General features: G+C 32.2%; 1 protein-coding gene across 50 annotated transcripts in view; it reads left to right on the top strand.

Moving 5' to 3' along the window:
* LOC106868006 (uncharacterized) overlaps window positions 1–22,772 on the top strand; it is a 553,573-nt gene that overhangs the window by 518,093 nt on the left and 12,708 nt on the right. For 47 of the 50 annotated variants that reach the window (XM_089342694.1, XM_089342659.1, XM_052976095.2 and 44 more), the window contains 5 exons: window positions 1,386–1,558; window positions 2,874–2,937; window positions 16,096–16,248; window positions 18,811–18,905; window positions 20,559–20,804. In XM_089342694.1, coding sequence (XP_089198820.1) covers window positions 1,386–1,558; window positions 2,874–2,937; window positions 16,096–16,248; window positions 18,811–18,905; window positions 20,559–20,804 — 731 coding nt within the window. The remainder of the gene's footprint in view (window positions 1–1,385; window positions 1,559–2,873; window positions 2,938–16,095; window positions 16,249–18,810; window positions 18,906–20,558; window positions 20,805–22,772) is intronic. The other 3 variants (XM_089342631.1, XM_089342610.1, XM_052976117.2) reach the window with 1 other exon arrangement.

The following is a 22,772-nucleotide window of genomic DNA, read 5'->3' as shown; positions in this document are numbered from 1 at the left end:
AGATAATAACAAACGCAATGTAAGCAGTGGCAGTACTGAAATTGTTGAGAGGTTCTTTAATTTGCAGTGCTAAGTTCAAAAGCTCATGTATGTACAATATTGAGAGTAGTGGCCTTTGCCAAATTGACTTGCTTAATATACCTTACTTCAGTCTTCGGTGAATTATAGAACTCATCTCATTGCATGTGTTTTAATGACCACTTTCCCTAGCAGGGCTCATTACAGCATTCTCCATTTTGTCCTATCCTCTGTAGGCCCCTCATCAACCTTTTTGCCCTTATTTCTTCCTTTATCATCTTCATCTGTATCTTTCTAAGTCTTCCTCCACTTCCATTCACTTTCAATTTTAACACCTCTTACCCAGTGACTTCTAATCCTTTTTGTTAGCAAATGACTTATCTATTTCATCCCATTTCTTTTCACCACTTCCAACAGTGACTCTAGACCTAGCATTCTCTACATTTCCTTGTTTGACATTTCTTACTCTCTTTCAGTGATACTCTGCATGTCAATTCGAACCATTTTCATTCAATTTTTCTTGTCCTCACTGCTGCTCTGCATTCATGTTTCTCTTCTATAAATCATAGCACTTCTCACACATACTGCATACACTTTTCACTTCAGTTTTGACATCACTCCCTTTCTGATTAGAATGTTACACAGTTTCTGAGATTTCTTCCATATACATCTAAAAATTACCTTTATTTAAATGTTTTGATATTTCAATTATAATCGGACTGATTATTGTATTTTAATACATTTCATTTGTTAAATCTTGAATAAAATTGAATTTGATACATCACCTAGTTTATTCTAGTAAAATTTATTTCCCTTGTAGTTTTGTTTCATTCAAAACAGACTATTTTAAAAAGAATTTGTTCACAAGTTTCGTTTGTTTTGTTTCCTATGTGCCAGTGAATCTCATTGAATCTGTTTTGCTCATACAATATCAATGAAAAGAACTTCGAGAAAAATCTTATAATTTCATAAAGTTTTTCAACAGAACCTTTTATTTTATGAGTTCTGTAGATATTAAAGTGGATATATTGGTATGAAGTCTTCACTTTTTGTTAGTATATCTTTTATTGTAATTATCATGTTCAACTTCCTAATTACTTGCATGATACTGTTATATACTCACAAGTTAACAGCTAATTTTTGGATTTCAAACAATCTAACCTAATTAAAATATTGTTTGTACGTATATCTGTGTGTCTGATTTCAAAAATACAACAGTTGTCATTTTGTATATTGATTACTTCAGTATATCTCTCGCATATGTTAAAGTGTGTGAGTGTGAATGTACAATACAATATTAACTTTAACTGTTAGCACTCCAACCATTTTATCAATAATTTCTAATTTTTCAATTTCTTTCTTTCTAGAAAAAATGAAGTCCTTAGATCAAGAAATAATCAAATGTTGTGATGATAAGAAGGGTCTTCTAGTTCAGTATGCAGAGTTATTGTCCCATGATGATGGTGCTCCCACCATTGTTAGTTCCTCACCAAACACCTCTACATTGTCATCAGCTTCGACTAATTTAGCTGAAGCTATGGTGCGTATATTTTATTTCTATTCAATATTGCATAAATCTGCTTTATTTGACCATTAAGGTTACCCTTTAGCATTTAAACTGGCCATATCTGGCCAAAATATTCTACCCGTTTTATTTTCAAGTTGGTAAGATCTGGCCTTTTACACCTGCCCTACAGTGTCATTTTGAAAATAAACAATCACATCGTCAAGATCTCAAAGCTATGAAATAATGCCTGATTAATTCAAAATGACTTGAATACTTAAGCATTGCATTTGACAGAATAAGCTGAATACTAGAGAGTTGAGACACTAAAAATATTATTTGCTTCATTTTGTTTCCTTGGATCAAATTGAAATAATTTACTTGTGCCTCTTTATAACAACCAACTTTTCATAAGATACTTTCCTAGGCAAATTATCTCATTTTGACTATGTATTTTTTGCATGGCACCTCACTGCTTCTGAAAGCTTGTGATTAGGGTGTTCTACTCACAATCATATGATTGAGATTTCTACTCCTGGACTGGGTGGTGCCTTGTGTTCTTGAGAAAAACACATAATTTCACATTCTTCATTCCACTGAGCTGCAAATAGGTTCCAGCAATGGCTGGGGAGTTAACCCTGTGATGGATTGTTGTCGCATTCAGTGGGGAGTGTTGTAATCTCAGTCATACATATACACCATGGAAAGCAGATTAGGCTCTGGTGTTACTAGACCTAGGGCTCTAGAGAAACTTTAGCCTAAGCTACCCTGCTCACTTTGAAACACAAATAGAGTAGTCATCATCACCCTCATCGTATGTTGGCTTTCTGTACTGGTGTGGGTTGGACAGCTTGATATGGAGCTAGCTAGCGGGGAGCTGTCCAGACTCCTACTGTTTGTTGTGGCATGGTTTCTATGGCTAGATGCTCTTCCTGATATCAATCACTTAACAAAGCGTGCTGGGTGCTTTTTATGTGCCACTGGCATGGATGCTTTTTAAGTGGCACCAGCACCTGAAAGGACAAGCCTGTCTGTGTGGAAGACAGCAATTTTACTTAGCTCAATGCGTCTTATCTAGTACAGCAAATTTCCACATCTCCCAGAGATTAGCAGTTGCTTTCCGTTTATTTTCTGATTTATTCGGTTAGAACTTGGATTATTTCTCATTTTTCAGAGTTAGTGCATAGATTATGTATCATAATACATCAATAATGTGTTCTCGCCGAAAATGGTTAGCATTGGATCTTTCACAAGAATTATATATATTTTTGGTTTTTAATAAATTCCCTACAGATTTTTGTTTATAGTATGTTTTCTTTATTAAATTAATTTACTATGTTTGATTCTGTAGGAAAAACATCCTTTGAAAGATGATGGACTAGAGAATGAATATCTTCAGTATGCCTTGAAAGAAAGTAAGTTGTATTTATGTATTTATTTTTTTTCTATCACCTAATTCTAATTAGATCAATGTTTAGAAATATATGAAAAAGTTATGAAATTGTCTGATATATGTGATTTGATTTTAGTCTGTAAATTAAAGACTGACTTCTTGACATGGTAAAGTTGCTTTTTTGTTAAGCCACCTTAACCATGTTCTACTATTATGAAGTTTGTATTTTAGTCTTAAAGAGAAATCTGTTAAGTCTTAGAGAAATGTAATAATTAGAGAATACTGCATTTTAAAGTTTTCATCAACATGATAAGATTGAACCTGCAAATTAAAACTCATTGTGTAATTATTTTTTGGTTACACTTATAATTATATTCTATTATTGGTTTTAGCCAGAAGCTGTGGCATAGAATTATTGGGACACATTAACTTATCTGAATTGTTTTGAAAATTGTTTTAGTTATCATTCTAAATACTTCAAAGTTTTAATTCATTTAGTACCACTAGAATAGAGTGAACTGAATTTTGTATTTGACAGCTTGTAATTTTGCTTTTCATTAAATATTTTAATAGTTTTTTTTTTACGGTTTCTTAACAGGTTAATGATGTAGAAAAAAAAAAAAATCATTTTTTTCTACATCATGAACCTGTTTAAGTATATTTCTAGTATATTAGGACATATTAAATTGTCATGAGAATTACGTATAAATTATTTAATAAACAAACTCATGCGAGCTTTCATTTCTTAAGTTCAATGATTTTTATTTTATTTGTGTATATACAGTTTAAAATCATGAAATACAAAATCAGTTTCAGGTACATTGTGTGTGTATCTTTCTTACTAAATTTGTATCTTTCAGGTTATCTATCAACTGAAATACTATTTTATGTATATTTTTTTTTTTGTTTTTTTTTGTTTTTCTCTTTATTTTTTCTGAAATATATGCTTATTGACATTTTTGCCACAGCTCTAAAAAAATAAAAGTAAAAATCAGCAATAATTTTCTTTCGGAATAGCATTCAAAGGTACCAGATATAACAGTTTCATTTTTTCCTCATTCTTCTCAATTGTTGGAGAGTGGAATTTCTACAATATTGGCCTTTTTGGTCTCATTGTTTGTTTCATGTAGTTTTTTTTCTCTAGAAGCTCAATAGATATTCTCTGAAAAATTTTTCCCACTTTTACTTGTTATTGTGCAAAGTTTCATTGTGAAGAGTTTATCTATTAACATATATTGATTAATCCTTAATAGTTTCATTATATATCTTGAAGCTACACACAGTAAACTGCTTTCAAGACAGTTTACACATATCCAATATATATAAAAAATGAATTGATTATTATTTTGTGGTCAGTGTAAATGTGAAGTACGTTATTCTTTTGTTTTTTTATATATTATTTTTCTGTTTTGTGATGGCAGGGCTAATTGGGATGAATAAAAGTTTTGAATATATGCTAACAATCAATTCTTGTATTTGAGACAACAGAGAGGAACATATTTTTTATTATCAAAAGAATAGGAACTTTTATTTTTAATTTACAATTGTTTCAATATTATCTTTAGCTATCGTTCATTTATTCAGTCTCAGTAAGTTCTTTTTTATTGGTAATCAGTGGAAATTACCAATGTTCTTCCTTTGTTATTGGTAGTTTAAAAGGATACAAAACAAAACTTATCCAGTGCCTTTCTATACGTGCACCCACAAAATGTGTTTTTTTTTTAATTAAGGGAAATAACTCTTCAGATAATTACATTGTGGCTATTATCTAATAGCCACAATATATACAATAAGTTCATTATTGTATACAATAATGTATATACAATAATGAACTTATTGTATACAGTGCTCAGGTACATTTAGAGGTAGACACACTCTTACAAACTAGTGAAAGTTCTTTAAGAATGTTCTATGTATAAATGGCAGAAATACATATCAGTATGTTAATTTCCAGTATGCAAGTTGTAAATATATAGTGTAACCATTTAGATATTGCCACTATCTTTTTAAATCCAGCTGCATTTCACGTGGAATTTTTGGTCCTCTAAATTCATTTTGGTATGTAAATCAATCCACCTATTTTGATTGTAAATTAGGTCTGAAAAATCTGACTCATATGCTGGAAAATGTATGTTATTTTCATTTTGCAAAACTCCAATCTCGAATTTGTGTTTAGAATTAATAGTGTGTAATACATACACCAATAATTAAAGGTTTTGCCCATATAAAGTACATCATCATTCAGGAAAATCAACAACAACATAGAGCCTAATAACTTTTAGATCTGATTGATTTCACTAAAATTCAGTCTTTACTAGATACCCAACTTTGGCAAATGTTGGCACTTCTTATACACTCTTTCTATCTGAGTGAAACTTAACCATTGAAGTACAGTATGAAGTGTCATTTGAATGTAACCTACCCTGAGCTTGTAGCCTATCCTGAATATGTATCATCAAATTGAAAATCTTGCTATCTCTCCTGCTCTAAATCCATGTTGTATGTAAATACTCTTGATCAATTTATTCCCTAGCTTGGTATTTTAAAACCTCTGTATAATTTTAGCATGGTTATATTTTTACAGAATAGTTTTAAGTTTAAAATTTTTTCTTTCTTGTATTATCTCTGTGTTCTGACTGTCTGCTACTGTTTGCTTTTCACATATAAGTTATGAGATCTAATGAAAGAATTATGTTAATATATGTTTTTTCAGTATTTTATGTACTCTCCTTGTTGGTATATCTGTATTTTTCTTAGATTATGTTGATTTTCATGTTTTTGGGCTTTTCCTCTTCATCTTGGGTGTGTTGCTGAGACAACATTCAGTCATGGTATTTTCTAGATTTGTCTTCAGACATTTTTCAACTTGGTCTCTCAAGAAGATGATTAGAGAGAAAAACAGTTGAACTACCATGACAGCAACATATTCAAGATGTGGAAACATAGTTTGAAAGCAAACATCATGAAGTCTCTATAGTGTTAGCATATTAGTTAATTGTTATAACTCGTTATACCTAACAACTTTATTTATTTAAAAAATAAAAGACCTGACTAATTAAATCTGTTCATATTTCAATTGAACTGCATAATTTATAATCTATTAAATAGATATATGGGAAAAATGCTTTAAAGAGAATATGTAGTTTTTACCTTTTGGTGTGTGAAACGAGGTGTAGAGTCAATGACACTCTTATGATATCTTAATGATATTTTAAATTAAGTTAATGAATTGAACATTTATGTAGTAAAATATAGTAGAATACAGGTAAGCTTTGAACAAGATTGCTCTGCAATCTCATTTTATTAGTTGTAATCATCTCATTTCATTTACATGTTTAATGCTTCTGAGAGAGGCATGCATTTCCCATTATCACATTTTCTTGACTCAAGAATCAAATCTTGTATGTATATAGGGGGGGGGGATCAATCATAAATAACTTATTGAACATACTTCTTCACCATACTCTCTTTACTGAGCTTCCTTTAAACATGTATTGGTTAAACTATGATAATTTTAATTTTATTTAACAGGAATACATTTTTTTTACATGCAATATTTATTTTGAAGATAAAAAAATGGGCTAACTAAGCAACTTCAGATTTGAAAGAAAATATCTATTTCACACCAAATACCATCATTATAATACCAGCTTTCTAAATTTAAGTAGACAAGATTTGTCTAAGCACAAAAAGAAAAATGAAAAAGACAAACTTAGATTATATATAAAATTGACATATCTACCTTTAGGTATTGATTGAATTTTGAAATATTAACAATATCAAAAATTTTTTTGGTTATTTAAGCTATCTCAACTTAGAGATAATAACGGTTAATTTGTTGACTTCATAAGATTTTATAAATTTTCAAGAGAACATGAAATAAATTCTTTTATGAAACAGGGGATCTCAAAGCATTTAAAACCAAAAATAATAACAGCATGTAAATATTTATATGCTATTATAAATATTATATAGAGAGAGCTATGTACTTTGAGATGTAGAGGTGCATGGTTCAGTGGTTAAAGCATCAGGCTTACACTCATGATGTTGCGAGTTCGATTTCTGGACTGGGCTGTGCGTTGTGTTCTTGAGCAAGACACTTTATTTCATGTTGCTCCAGTTCACTCAGCTGTAGAAATGAGTTGCGATGTCACTGGTGCCAAACTGTATCAGTCTTTGCCTTTCCCTTGGATAACACTGGTGGCGTGGAGAGGGGAAGTTGGTATGCATGGGTGATTCCTGGGTTTTCATAAACAACTTTGTGCCTTGGAGGGTAACTTTCTATGTGTAATACTATGGTCATTTGTGACTGAAGGAGTCATTACGTTTTTGGGCCTATTTCAAAAAAGAATTATTTCAGGTTCTCTTGAATGATTATAAATTTTTATGCTGTCAACAACGTACAATTCTCACTGGTAGGAATAAAGTTTCTAAAATGAATAGTGAAATTCAAAGAATTGCTTTGGTCCAATGGTAAAGTGCCTGTCATGTCAACAGGAGATATGGGTCTCAAATCAGCCTTCAACTTTTTCTTTCCAAAAGAGATTTTCATCCTAATAATTTACATGCTATTATTATTTATAGATTTATGTACTTCAAGATCCACTGTTAACTTAATTTACTTGGCTCTGGACATAATCATGATTTTTTTTTTTTAAGAATAAAATAATTATCTTTGACTCATGTGCATGGTCCTTGCAACATTTCTGACATAATATTAAAATATATTTTATTTAATTTATATATGTCAATTCATTTTTGTTTCTTTTTTCCTTTACTTAAATATTGATAGTATATGTAGAAAAAAAAAATTGGCTCTTTTTGTGAAGAATTTGATTTCAAATTCTATTTAATAACAGCAATGAATCTTCCTAATGCAATGACAATTACCTTGTAGTGCAGTTTGCAATGCTTTATATATTCCCCATTACACCTGGCTCAATTTCCAAGTGCAAGATGTAAACTAGGATTGACAAGAATTTTTTTTCTAATATTATATAGCTCAAATATAGTTTGATGTGGCTACATATGCTAATCATCTCACTGGAAAAGTTTGATGGTATGAAGTTAGTTGTAAATGTTAGGTGTTTGGCTTAAAAATTAATTTGGCAGTGTATTCACTGCACTGAGTAGCAAAAAATATATTAGAACATCCAGTCTGTATGCTTGTGTGTTCACAACAAAGGGTTCTTTTCTGAGTGAGGGTCAGATTGTGTGATGTTTGTATACAAAGTGTGATGTTGCATATTAGTGAAATATGGGCATTAGATACAGTAAATATGTGGAAACTGGAAAGAAATGAGACAGTATGCTACACTAAATGTGTTATGTTAGTGTGTATGAGAAGACCAAGTTCAAATGAGCTGATAGAAAAAGTGGGTAAAAGACAAATCAGAAGAAGTGTACTACATAGTATGCTACCATCGTCATCATCATCATCTTCATTGTTGTCGTCATCATAATTATATGTAATTTTATTCTCCATGCTTTGCATGAATCAGATGGGCCCTTTGATCATTATCTTTCCAAAGTTCAACCCCTGACATCAGCTTTCACTGTGTCTTCCTTACTCTTCCTCTTCTGCAGATTTCCTCCTGTCATCCTTTCAGATTCTTTTAGATTACTTGGCACTTCATTACCTGACTGACATCCTCCATAATACATGACAGGTTGTTTGTACCTGTTCAGTCTCTCACTTGCATGTTACATCTGATTCCACCATTACCCATTTTCCCTATTGGCTTGATTGTGCCTCATCATTCATACATGTTAAGATTCACATCCAGCACTACATGCTTGCCTCACTTCCTTCCAGCTTTCACATATCAATGTTCATGTTTTGCTATTATTCAGCATTGCAATTTGTACACAAGTATCATTTAATGTACCCTTTACCCATGGAGACAATTTCTTTGCCAGCATGGGTATTAGTTTTCTGAAAGTCCTTGTTCTTAATCATTTAGGCTACTATGATATAACTATAGTGGTCAATAGGAATAATTCTACTACCTGGTTGCTTATTCATGTGACTGGTGCATATCCTACTTCAAAAAATATTTTTAATATTTCAGTGATTGTCTCTGATAGTCTGGCTGCTTCCCTTGCCTTCTGAATGGCCATTTCAACTTTATAGCTGTCATATTAAGTTACTAGTCCCTTTATTAGATTCACATGGGAATAAACTTTCTCTCACAGGTTTGCTTCATTCAGCAACTGCTCTGATTAACATTTCTATACCTGCTACTTCTTGGTATCAGTGAGGGCAAGTCTATTGCTCATGTTGTGTGTACACTTTTCCCATTGGTGTCTTGGTTTTTATTGATAGACTACTTTGCTATCTGAAACATCTCATGCTTCCAATCCCCTCATTGCAGGAATATTGATGGACTTCTCACTTTTTACCTCTCATACTACTATATATCATCATCATCATTGAATGTCTGTTTTCCATGCTGGCATGGGTTTGAAATTTGAACTGAAAACTGGTAACCTGGGGAGCTGCACCAGGTTCCAATCTGATTTGGGATGGTTTCTATGGCTGGATGCCCTTCCTAATGCCAACCACTCCAAGAGTGTAATGGGTGCCAATTTTGTGACATTGGCATTGGCCAAACATGCTGGGTCACTGACTTGAAGAATTTTAGTTGAATGAATCAATCCCAGTACTCTTTAAAGCCTGATACTTATTCTATCAATCCCTTTTGTCAAACTGCTGAATTACTGGGATATATCATATATGGTATCCATAAATTATCATTACAGTTTGAAAACAAAAATAAGGAGAACTCAGCATAGTTTATTGGAAAACATAAGCAAACAAATGTTTTATTAGAAAAATCAGAACTCTTCCACTTGGGCTCAGTTGGTTGCATGCATTAAGTAGATGCAATAAATTGTAGAAGATGTAAAGATAGTTTATGGGCACCATGTGTGTGTGTGTATACCTGATGTCTAGCTTTTGTTCTGGCTACTTAATATTGTTCGTTGCTCCTCCCTTTTTTTCCAATCATTTCAGTCCTTCAGCTGTCTCTTTCTCTCTATTGTATTCTTCTGCTTGGATGGAAACTTACTCCATCTATGCATCTACTCTGTAGTTTGCAGCAGGTTGTCCTGTAGAAACTTCCCCATTGTCTTTGTAATAATTCTGTCTTCATTGTATTCTCATATTGCACATAAATTAGTGTTTCTTTGAATCCATGTCTGGCTGAGGAATCTTTTAGCTTCTATATCATTCTGTAGATTGTCTTGTATCTCTGAGTCCATCTAGCTTTTGCCCAGAGGTTACTGATCATTAGTCCTATGTTGAGTTGCACATCCTTCATCATGGAAAGATTTAATATTCACAACCAGCTCCCTACTCAATTTTCCAGTGAGTATGAAGTCTCTGTGGTTTGCATATTCACCATTCGTATGCCATCTAGTGACTGGTTGCTTTGCTGACGTTAGTATTGCAAATGGTTAGGTCATTGGTATTACAGAACTCCAAGAGCCTTGAAATCTTCTTATTCGTCATACCTTATCCATAGTGCCTATGTATACTCAAATATTCATAATGTTGTTGCCCAGTGTCCATTTAAAGTCAGCAACCCTGATAATGAGGTTGTGTTATTTATTAATTACCAAAGTAGTCTACCTTATAAAAGCAATTCTTTTGCATACCTGTCAGTCTTGAATAGAAGCACACAGCATATGTAGAGATCCCTAATGATGTGTTGCCTGTGATTAGGCTTGATTAATCTTCTCAAAAATATCCTCACTCTACATGCCCCAGGACTGTTATTCCCCACTAAAAGAATCTATAATTGCGTTCTCTCTCTCTTAATAACAATCTATTCGAACTCTGATCTCTACACTCTCTGTAGACCTACCTTTCATCTTGCCAACACTAATAGTGGCTCTCCTGAAATTTTGTGCCTGATAAGAAAGGATATTTCTGTATCTGAAAGGGACAACAATAGCAGTGTGAGTGCCTTTGATGATGAAGAAAGGGAGCAGCATTAACATAAGTGTTAGAACTGTATTAGGGTTTTTCATTGTATTTGTAATTTTGGCACCTTTTTATTTTGACTGGATTCCCTTCCTGTGTACATTTTATTGTGACACCAGCACAAGGAAAGCTGGGTATTATTAACTAAAGTGTCTTGGTTATACTATGTCAATTTCTTTCTTTCTTTCTTTTTATTTCAAGGTACCGCTTTCTTAGGTGTTTTACTATTGCTGTGGCTTGCAAAGTCCATGTCTTCTCTTTGCACGCTTTTTATTCAGAATGGCTGCTCTTCTTGAAGCTTTACCTTCACTATGTCCATATATACATACATCATCTTCATCATCATCATCATATTTCCCTTTTCATGCTAGCATGGGTTGGAAAGATCTGAAGTATGGCAAATTACCAACCACTCAGTTGTATGTCATCTCAGGTGTTTGATTACTTCACTTAATCTTCCATTTTTATGTGCTTCCTCTTTCACTGACTCCACCTAGTACAGTTCTTTTTACCCAGCTCTCATTATACATTCACACTATATGTCCATTTCAGCTGATCAGTTTCTTTTAAATCACCTTAATGTCTAGTTGTTATGGATACTATTTATCATACTAAGTACTTTTGAGAAGAGTTATACTATACTCAGTGCCCATATTTCACAATAGCAAAATTTCATGTACACTCTTTGTACAGTTAGCATCTTTTCTATGAAAGGGAAACTTTTTTTTGTCAGTCTCCCATAAAATCTCCCATACTTTCTGTTAATCTTGCTACTATACTTTTATGGATAGCATAACTATAATTAAAATTCTTAAATGATAGAAAATGGAAATATCTAAAAATGAGCCACCTAAGCCGTTCATGGACATATTTCATGACTATCTCCCAGCTATTTTCTTTATGTCTAGAGCTTTGAAGTCTTGAATCTTAACTAATCTGCTAGAGATGATATGATGCTGCATCTAATTTATTAATGCCCTCAAAGTCTCTGTCCGCTTCCTGCTATCCCAGATAGTAGTAGTAATTTGTATTATGTGTGGGTTTACTACTATTAACTATTTTGACATGCACATCACTTCATGTACTTTCTGTCAAACCCAGCTTCATAAAAAGATAAAAAATTTAAACGTCACAGGCATATTTGCGTATGGTTGAGAATTCACTTCACGATGGTGGCGTTCCAAGTTTCACTCCACGACATGGCACTATGAGCAAACACCTACCGTGGCCTCACGTTAGCGAATGCTTGGTGAATGAAATTTTGTAGAAGAAATCCCATGTAAGGCGTGAACGTGCGCACGCATGTGACAATAAAAGAAAAAAAAACAAAAAAAAAAACAGAAGCAAACATTACAGGTAGATAACTCTCTAAAGAGAAAACTAACTCAATAGAAGAAACTTTGGAATAGATTAAAAAAATAATCAGATGATGTCCAATGGTAGATTTAATTGATTAAAAATATATTGAAAGCATTATCCCAGCATGGTTACTTTCTTGATAAGTTTTCATTAGGAGTTTATTTTACCCATACTAATTTCTCTGTAGATGCATGGTTAGCATGGTAGAATTAATTAAAAAAAAAAATCTTTTACTGAAGTTATTTTTTGTAAATTAACTGGATCCCTTTAGAGAGACTAGTCAACTACAAAATACAGTTGGAACTTATCACTCAAGTAAATTGCAGATAAAGTAAAGATACAAATATCAAAAAGGTAAATATTACATGCGCTGTTGTAGTGGTCACAAAAGCTGTTGCAAGGTTTAAAGTATAATGGCTCGCTAGCGCGTTAATTAACCGCGACTATTTCTACCTTACAATATTCAATTCGTGTTAAACGTAAATAGTCTTTTGTGCCGGATTGAAAGTGGTTTATAGTAATGATATAATGTAGTGATATAGATCTTGTGTAGGTAAAATACTGTTAACACTGTACGGATATGACGGGACTTATGTGGATGTTGATATAAGGGATGCAATTCAGTAAATCAAAATTATATACGGGTTATTTCCCCTATAATCACAGTCCATTGTAAAATGGAACTACAGTTACAAAGCAGATGCAAACAACCAGGAAAACGATTTTCGTTTTTAGTATTAATGTCAATTGACAAGGATGATATTTCTGAAATCTACCTTGTGGTGATATAAATTTCCTGAGCATAAAAATATTGTCAAGTAACGAGTAAAGATAATGTAACTGTTTGTTTATTCTGGTAGAAGATTGAATTTACAAATAAAATATTAGTTAAGATCTATTCTATAAGCTTTGTTGAAATTTCATTTAAATTCTATTGGAATTGAAAAAAAGGGGTTCTATTAATGTATTGCATCAAATTTCTGTCACATTCAGGCTCTTCTTTAATACCTTTCAATTATCTAGCAATTTTCTGTCCTGAGACTCTCAGACTGACTAATTGGACCAGCATTTTTGTATCATCCTATAACAATCGATCTTAGACCTTATTTATAATAAGCATCCACGTTGTTAGAAGTCTAATAATATTAGCTGCTACATTGTTGGGAAATAACATCTTTGGATGTGTAATGTAAGTAGTAATGAGTTGTACATGTAATTACAGGTACAACTCTCTTTTTGTCACTTCCTGTATCATACTGAATCTCCCTGAGAACTATATGAAGGGTATTTATGTCTGTGGAGGGCTCAGCCACTTGCACGTCGATTTCACAATCAAGCTGTTCCATTCATTGGATCAACTGGAACAGTCACTGCTGTAACTGACAGAGTGCCAGATGTCATAACGTCCTCTCAATTTTAATGTGCACTCTTGGCAGGTTTAATGTTGTACTGAGAAAATTAAGCATTATTGAAGTGAATGTCAATGACAATTTTTAAGTTCAACCCTTTAAAATTTTTTAAAAAATTTCCCCTAAATTTAAGTTTGTTTATTCAGGTTACATAATAATATTAAGAAGGAGTCACCACAGTGTAAATTACTTTTTCTGAAAATTAGAACTTGTGTGTCACAAGTATTGTAATATCTAAAACCACATTAATTCACATAGTACTTCCTAGTCTTTTGTATCCATGATGATATGGTTGTAGATTATCAATCTAGCTGAATCACTTTTTAAATGAAATCCTGTCCACCCCCATGGACACTCATCATTCACCATTTTCTATTGTACTGTCTTTGATCCATGAAAGCATCTCATTTTCTAATAATTTTGTGGCACAAGAACATTTTCTATAAAATCACTATGGTCTGAGATACTGAAAGACGAAACTGTTTTGCATTAGCAAACTTTAAGTTTTACATACACGTAAATATATAAATGTTTTCACTCAAGGCCTGAAATTTTGGTGGAGTGGGCTAGTTACTTACATCGACTCCAGAGCTCAGCTGGTACTTATCCTATTGTTTCCAAAAGAATGAAGGCAATGCTGACCTTGGCAAAATTTCAACTTGGTACATAGAATCAGAAGAAATTTTCCTCACCAGATTTTTCTGATGCAGTTCACTGCCTTGGTACATAAATAGTGAGAAAATGAAATTAAAGTTTTGAAGTTACAAAACTATCACTATTTTCAATAATTGTAGCATTATTAAACAGCTGAAAATGGTGGCGAGCTGGCAGAATCATTAGCATGCCGGGCGAAATGCTTAGTTGTATTTTGTCTGACATTACCTTCTGAGTTTAAATTCTACCAAGATCGACTTTGCCTTTCATTCTTCTGAGGTTGATGAAATAAGTACCAGTTATGCACTTGGGCCAATGTAATCAACTGGCCCCCTTCTCCCCACAAAATTTTGAAAGCCTTGTGCCTACGGTAGAAATAATTATTAAACAACTGAAAGTTTTTTTTTTTCCATCCAAGTTTTGCTTGAAATAATTTATATCCTTCCCAGCCTAATTTTTTGCCGTCTTTTGCTTTCATTATACATATTTTCACACCTAATTAACATGGATGAAGAAAGTTTTTTTTCACAAATGTCTTACTTCTTTTCTTCATGTTGATAACCACTTATCAAACTGAAGTAAATGCTGCAATATGCATTACCTTATGGCACAAAATATCTAGAAAGGAGTTTGGAAGTAAGCGAAAATATTGATCTCATAATTTGTTATATATATTTATACATTGATTTCAAATTTTGGTACAAGGCCAGAAATTTCGAGGGAGGGGTAAATTGATTACATCAACCCCAATATTCAACTGGTACTTAATTTTATTGAACCTGAAAGGATGAAAGACAAAGTTGACCTTTGTGGAATTTGAACTCGGAATATAAAGACAGACAAAATACCATGGAGCATTTTACCGAGCATGCTGACAATTCTCCCAGATCATTGCCTTATATATTTTTATATATTAATAATAATATTTAAGATAATATATATTAATAATAATAATAATAATAATAATAATAATGTACTTTGCAAGCTACATTTATGTTGGTACTTTTGATTCAAACAGTTGTTAGTTTAGACTAGTTTTCTCAATGATCATTTCATTTTGTTAAGTTAGCTATTGTTATTACATTTTAGCAACACACTCTTTCATGTCCAAATCCCTAAGTTCATCATCATTATCATCACCATCAGCCCATCTTCCATAGGTAATCTAAAAGACATTTCCAAAAATATCTTAACAAAGAACTTGGTGACAAGGCTCAATTAACCCCCCCCCCCCCCCCCCCGCACACATCTGCGTGCAATAAGTGTCACATACATATATACATTATTTACTGTGTTGAAATCTTCGATTATCTAGATCAGTGGTCCGCAAAACTGGATGGAGGCGTGAATATGATAAGCTAACAGACCTAGGGTGTATGGGAAAACTCATTTAAATAAACGGAGTCCTTCGTAGTGAAAAGATCGGGATAGTTTATCTGCACAATTACAATCCTGGACGTTTTAAAAATCTTGTGTTCCAGGGAGACTACTCAGAAATAGAGGGGAACCAACTCTCATATTCTAAGCATTTACTTTAAAACAAGGTTGTTTCAGATAGGCATATTTTTCTGTTTTACGTTTTTCTTTTCTTGTTTTAATTCAGAGGGGGGGGGGGGGGATATAGAATATAAAATCATAATTAGTACCTATCAACATCTCTTGCCTTTGGAAATTGAGCTTTAAAAAAAATATTACAGAGCCATTCCCTGTCTTGTTGCCTTAGCAGTTTATTTTCCTACATTTCTGACTAGTATTTACTGTTGTCCTTCAGTTACCAAGCTAACAAAAGTCCTACAGGAAAATAGTGCGTGCTTAATGTCTCCAGTAGGGGGCGGCACCGAGCACTTAGGCAGTAGTATTAGCACACATGCTGTGCCCAAAAGGGCAGAAACATTTGCTGGTTTTGACAGTGATTTAAGGAAAGGTAAGGTTTGCTTGCTGTTATATATATTAACACCTAACTGAAAAAGTCACATAAGAAATTGCACAAAGCTCTTCCCCTCCTCTTAAGGACGACGCATGTTGGCACCTTAAAAAAAAAAACAAAAAAAACTGATCCCTTGCTTGTTGCTTACTTTTGACACTGACCACACTCTGGAGTAGATGGTTACCGTTATTTGTGATGACAGTTGTAGTATCGATAGTTTGAACACATTTCTTTTTTCCATTTGTATTGAAAAATGAAACTGAGCAATTATGATATCTACTTTGAGCTTCTGGATGTGAAGTAGAGACTTTATGTTAGATGTGAAATTAGTTTTCATTTGCAAAATGTTTAACATAATTTATTTGTGAATTTTGTTATTTTTTTTTTTTTTGAAAACCCTACATTGGATATTTTTATGAAATTAATAAACATTTGCAAATGTATAAGTTATTTTGATGTGTGACACTTTTGAAAGGTTTTCTTTCCCTATCTTTCTCTTTTTCTAAGCACCGAATTTTCTCTCTCTCTCTCTCTCTCTCTCTCTCTGTGTTTTTGTTCATGTTTACTGTTGGGTATGGTTGAAGCTGAACTGCTGGTATTTGAAACTAATTTCGTTGAAATTAAACTCCATAACTGAAGTGATCTCACTATTATATTATCATTATTGATATTTTGTAAATATGTAATAAAAATTTTATTCATTATTACAATTTTCTCTTCTGGCTACATTGGATATTTCTGATGAATATCTGGAATAAATTAAACATTAAAACTGAAAACTTGAAGATTGCTTTGCCTGGTTTAAGTGTTAATTTTGATCACTTTAACTCTAGTAGTCATTTCTATTATGGAGTTGTTCAATTTCCTCAGAAAGGAAGCATAACTTTTTTTTGTTGCTATTATTTGTTTTTTGGGGTTTTCACTAACAAATTGGTTCTTGGTGAATTTTATCTGTATTTTATTTATTTATTTTGCTTAAAAAATTTTTTTTTTTACTAATGTAATAATATACTAATAAACATCATTAATCCTCTTAATTAAATTTTATGAAAATATTAAAACCATTTTATACTTTTAATAGTGTATACGACAATTTTTTTTGTAACATAGATAATTCTAGTAGCATTGATTCACTGAGTAAAATAGTATTGCTAAATGTAAATTGCCTAAAATTTTCATTAATTCTAAGTTATTAGTTAATATATCTGAATAGTGATTTAAAATTTTGCACTGAATATGCTTGTGGTATCCAAAACAAGGAAGGACTGTCCATTTTCATTCTCTTCTATTTTGTTGATACTCACAAATGTATTCTGTTTTTATTTTTATATTTCACCAAATAGCCACAAATCTTATTTCTTCACATTTCTATCTCTTGAACCTATGATGTTTCTCTAAGTAAATGAATATTCTTCTCACTAAGCATGCATATTTTTTTATTATTTTTTTTTTATTACCACATGTCTGACTGCTGGAAAGTGACACCTCTCATTTTCCTTTCTTTGCTCTCCTGAACTTCAGCTGTTCATTAATAAGCTGCTTATTGACAGTTTTATGCATAGGCTTTATGTTATGGACTTGTCCTCTCTTATTTATTACTGTACTATTAACAAAATATTTCTCTTAAATTATAAATCTTACTGTAATGTAAATATTTAGTGAAAATTGATCATCCAATTATATTACATCACTAAACATGATGGATATTTAAACAACATGTTCTTGAATAGTTGGTAGGTTGGGTGAAGTGCTGGTGAGAGGACAATTATACTTGAAATATGTATACACACACATTACCTAGTTTTCTATTTTTTATCACATTGTTTACATAAACGTATTTTTTAATGAAATATCCTAACTTACAGTGCTAGTTCTGAATCCTATAGAAAATCTATACAGAAAACCTTAAAAATAAAATATATTTTTAGGTACTTAATTTGTTATAAAATTTAAAAACATCAGATGTATATTAAGTCATTATAAAATCTTCAAATATGATACTGAAACTAGAATTTAAATTTAGAACTGTGTTTCAATTCTTATTTTTGGTGTCTACAAAGACAACTACCCTAATAATGCTACTCTCTTGCTTAATTTCTGAAAACGTTTTGGTAAGTATTTTAAGTTGAATTTGTTAGTGGTTTTTGGAAAATGTTTGAATTTGTTTGAATTTTAAGTTGAATTTGTTTGTGGCTTTTGGAAAATGTTTGCAAAAATATTGAAAAATTTATAAGAAAATTGACATTTTATAATAGGGCTAACGGGCATACACAAAGAATTCATTAATTTTTATAAAAATGTATTTTTCACAATTCTAAAACACTTATTTAAAATTTGGTACCAGTATGTTGATGTTTCAAACAATGAGGTGTTTACCTCAAAGGACCCCCCCCCTCCAAAAAAAACAACCAAAAAAACAAAAAACAAAACAGTCTTGCTCAGAGTTGGGTGGGGGAACTTGAGTTTTGTAACTAAACTGGAAAGGAAGAAATATTCATGCAAAGTTTATTAAAACTGTCTTGTGCTTTGTCTTAATTCTTTAAAATGACTCTTGTTTAGATCCTGGTCAGAAACGTCCACATTCTTATGTCAACCAGGAGTGTCGCAGTGCCAGTATGTTTAATCTACATGAAAGTGATAGTTCTGGTTCTAAGGTGAGATAAACTTTCTAACAGTTTTCATTCATTGTTTATCTTTAATATTATTGAGAATATTTTGATGGCTGCCGTTTTGAATTGTTATCCAGATTTTTTTTAATATCTCTTTCAACCTCATAAAAATTCTGCCATTTTCACCAACACTATCAAACATATTTTCATGTCCCTTTTTTTCCCATGAAAGCACAGGTTGAATGAATCTACTGGTCACATTCTTTTGTCGTTTTATTTTTGTGAAGTACTGCATCTTAAGATTACATTTATTCTATATTTTGTTTTCATTTTCCTTTTAAAGTTTTTAAAATAAATACCTATAATTACTGTTTTATGCTGTAAAATTTGGGCAAAAATAGTCTGCCATATGCTTGTGTGGTGGTAGCTCCTTAAAGGTACAAGTTAAGTTCCCCTTCTAAATAGATATTGATGACTTTGTTTCATGTTGAGTAATATTTACATAAAGTTACAAATCTTCATACACCCTCCTCCCTTAATCACTTCTGCTAACTCCATCATACTTGCACAGCTTAGAAATAGCTTTACAAAATGTTTCCATGCCTTCCTGGCTTTTGTTCTTATATTTCAGTTGCTTAACTTTCTACAATGAAATCTAATTGTTTCTTCTTCACTCTGGCACATTTTCTTAAGAACTATAATTAGCCAACTGATTGCTCCATACAAGTACTACTTCTCTCATTCAGTCTAAGTCTCTATTTATTTGAAATCAACCTATTTAACATTGTCACATTGCATAAGCAATTCAAATCACACTAAACTTGTTCCTCTTAAGAGACGCAATTGCTTTCTCGTCACAAGCAAAGTATAGTCATGTTACATATCTGGAGTACACATAAGACTAAACTTAACTTGGTTAATCTTTTATCTGTAACTTGTTTCAGTCATTCAGTCATAATCAAACAAATTGCCCTTGGTACTGATATTTTTAAGTCTGCCTCTTATTCTAGTGGTCTCTTTTGTTGAACTGCTGTGTTACAGGGGGACATAAACAAACCAACACTGGTTTCCAAATGGTGGATAGGGGAACAGAGACACAAAGATAGGGATGGTTAAATCTTTATAGTCTGCAGAACTTTTACAGACTCATGCAATGTGGAATGATGAGGAAATGCTGTTAAACAAAATACTTAAAATGAAAAAAGATGAGACTGGCTCGTCAAATGAGCTTCAATGGGTGTTGTACGGATTTTGTGAGTTTAAGAAAGTAATTTGCAGAACAGATAATCTTCCTCTCACACCTTAACCACTTCTCACAATGTACCGCAGACAATCTTTGTTAAAAAAATCAGTGTGGAATTTGTTTTACTGTGCTAATCTTCAAAATAAAGTTCCTTTTGGTTTACAAATTTTCTTGATACTAATTTTGTCTTCTTTATGGTAAACTGTTTCACTCTTGTATTTAAGAAGTTAGTGTTAGGAAGGGTTTCTGTTTTAGAAAATAGTTTATCAAAAATGGTAACATGGAAACAATTCCACTAGAAACTTTCACTCAAACATTTTAATTTTTCACACATCATTCACTGAATTCATTGTAAAACTCAGTTGACTTTTGTTTTGAAATTTGTACAATTTCAAATTCTCATATTTTATTATGTTTATTTTTTTATCTTTTTTTTTTAAATTTTTTTTTTTTAGGACTCCATGAAAATCAACAACCGAAAGAGTACAGGTTATATTCAAAGTATGGTTACTAAACATCACACACTTGATAGTACAGACACAAATAATCAACCAGTTAATTTAGCAGGAATGGCCTTAGTTAGCTGTATTGATCTACCGCCTGTCCCTTCAAATTCAGATACCTCAGCTGTTTTGACACCACCACCAACTGCTTTAGATCAGAATACAGCACAAATTTATCATTTTCTCCATAGTTTCCTTGTGAGTAGAATATTGTTTTTCCAAATCCTTTTAGAAAGTATATAATTATTCTGTTATGTTCTATGTATGAAATGAAATTGGAAACAATCTATAATGCTATAATTTATATTCTTTCTAAGATGATTGACTGCTAAACTATGGGACAAAATTGAAAGTTGGGGGCATTTTTATTATTATTATTACTATTATTCTTTGCTCTATATATGTAAAGTTGTAATTATGGAATGAAATTGAAGACATAATCTATTGCAAAGACACGCTGAACTCTACATGTTTCTTTTTATTCTCTCTTTGTTTATTTTCTCTTATTCCTTTCTGTTGAAGAGCATAGGCTCGAAACAGAAAATACTTTTTCATTTTTCCTGTGCATCTAATACACTTGTTTGTTGTTCATACATCTGTCTTCGTCTTTTGTTTTTCTATAAATTTCAACTACACACACACACACACACACACACACACACACACTACTCTTGGTGACCTCTGTTGCTGTTGCCGTGTAAAAAGCACTCAGTATATTTTGTAAAGTAGTTGGTGTTAGGAAGGGTATCCAGCTGTAGGAACTACACCCAAGCAAACTGTAAAGCTTGGTACAGTCTTCTGACTTGCCTGCTTTTGTTAAGCTTTCCAACCCTTGCCACCAATGGGAAGAGGATGGATGTTAAATGAGGATAATGATTTTGTGTGTGTGTGTGTGTGTGTGTGTGTGCATGCATACATACAATACTATTGGTAGTTTATTATGTCTCAGATTTCATTCCATAGCTAAGATTGTTTACTTTTTGTCATAAATCATAAAGATGAAAGGAATTATAGATAACAACACTCAAGGTAGATGAGTTGACAAGTGTCTAACAAAGAATATAGTTTATTGATGTTTTCTCTAAAAACTTCATCTTCTGTATTCTTTATATCACTTCAAGAATCACATGCTCAGGCCCATTGCCAGACTTTGGTTCCTGTATGTGCTTCAGAATATTGTGGGTGGGCATTAATTTGTAATAATACTAAAGTGGAGTTTCAAAAGAAGTGCCTCACTAAATTTGAGGGTGCACCGTTGAATAGTGTGTGTGTGTGTGGGGGGGGGGGAAGTGCCATCCAGTGGTTCCTCTTAGTGATGGGCATGCACATGCTTCAGAAAAATTACAATTTCAAAAGAAATGGTTTTCCTATGGATTATCACCATAAAGCTTCACATGGAATTTGAAGATCAAAATCTGAAAAAGCTTCAGGAATGTTTTTGATTGGCTTAAAAAATTTTCAGTTTATTTTAAAATATTAAAAAAAAAAAAAAAAAAAGAAAGCAGTCTTTCTCATTTCCCCGCCTTTCTTTTCTCAAGATGACATTCTCTTTACTTGATATGATATATGTTACGTCAAGCAGTAATTCAGATTATGTTTTTAACATGCAAATGTCATGAAGCTAAATTTTCTAAATGATTTTGCATATGTTTGAAAATACCTCAGTCTTTTCAAATGCTATGTTGTTGGACTGTTTAAGTACTAGTTGTTATGATAAGTCTGTTCAAATGGTCCTTGTCAAATGTTAAAACCATGCTGAGAAATTATCCAATTCAACTTGATTTTCCAATGCAAAAGAGAAATTTGCCAGGCAGTTACTATACTTATGACTAAGAAGTTTAAAAAAATGATCTAAAACGCCACATTATTTACATCTTGAGGAATTACTGAACCCTATCTGTGTTTAATTGTGAACATTTTTGTTAGTTTAAAAGGATGGTTTAACCTCCCTCATCTTCCAGTTTTGATTATAAATTACTCACAAGAGTAAAGTTTGGGGAGAAAAGAGGCTTTGTTCTTTCTATCATTTTGGTGGCCACTGAGACAACAGTAAGGCTGAGTACACTGGATAAATGTGTATGTAAATTAGGAATTAGGAAAATGATAGTTAATTCTGAAAAAAATACTTTACACATTCATATATATATATATATATATATATATATA

Source organism: Octopus bimaculoides, chromosome 2 (genome assembly GCF_046866305.1).
Source record: "Octopus bimaculoides isolate indiv1 chromosome 2, ASM4686630v1, whole genome shotgun sequence".
In the NCBI taxonomy this organism is placed as follows: Eukaryota; Metazoa; Mollusca; class Cephalopoda; order Octopoda; family Octopodidae; genus Octopus; species Octopus bimaculoides.
Note: the sequence above shows the minus strand (reverse complement) of the source record. Positions and strands in the feature narration are given on the sequence as shown.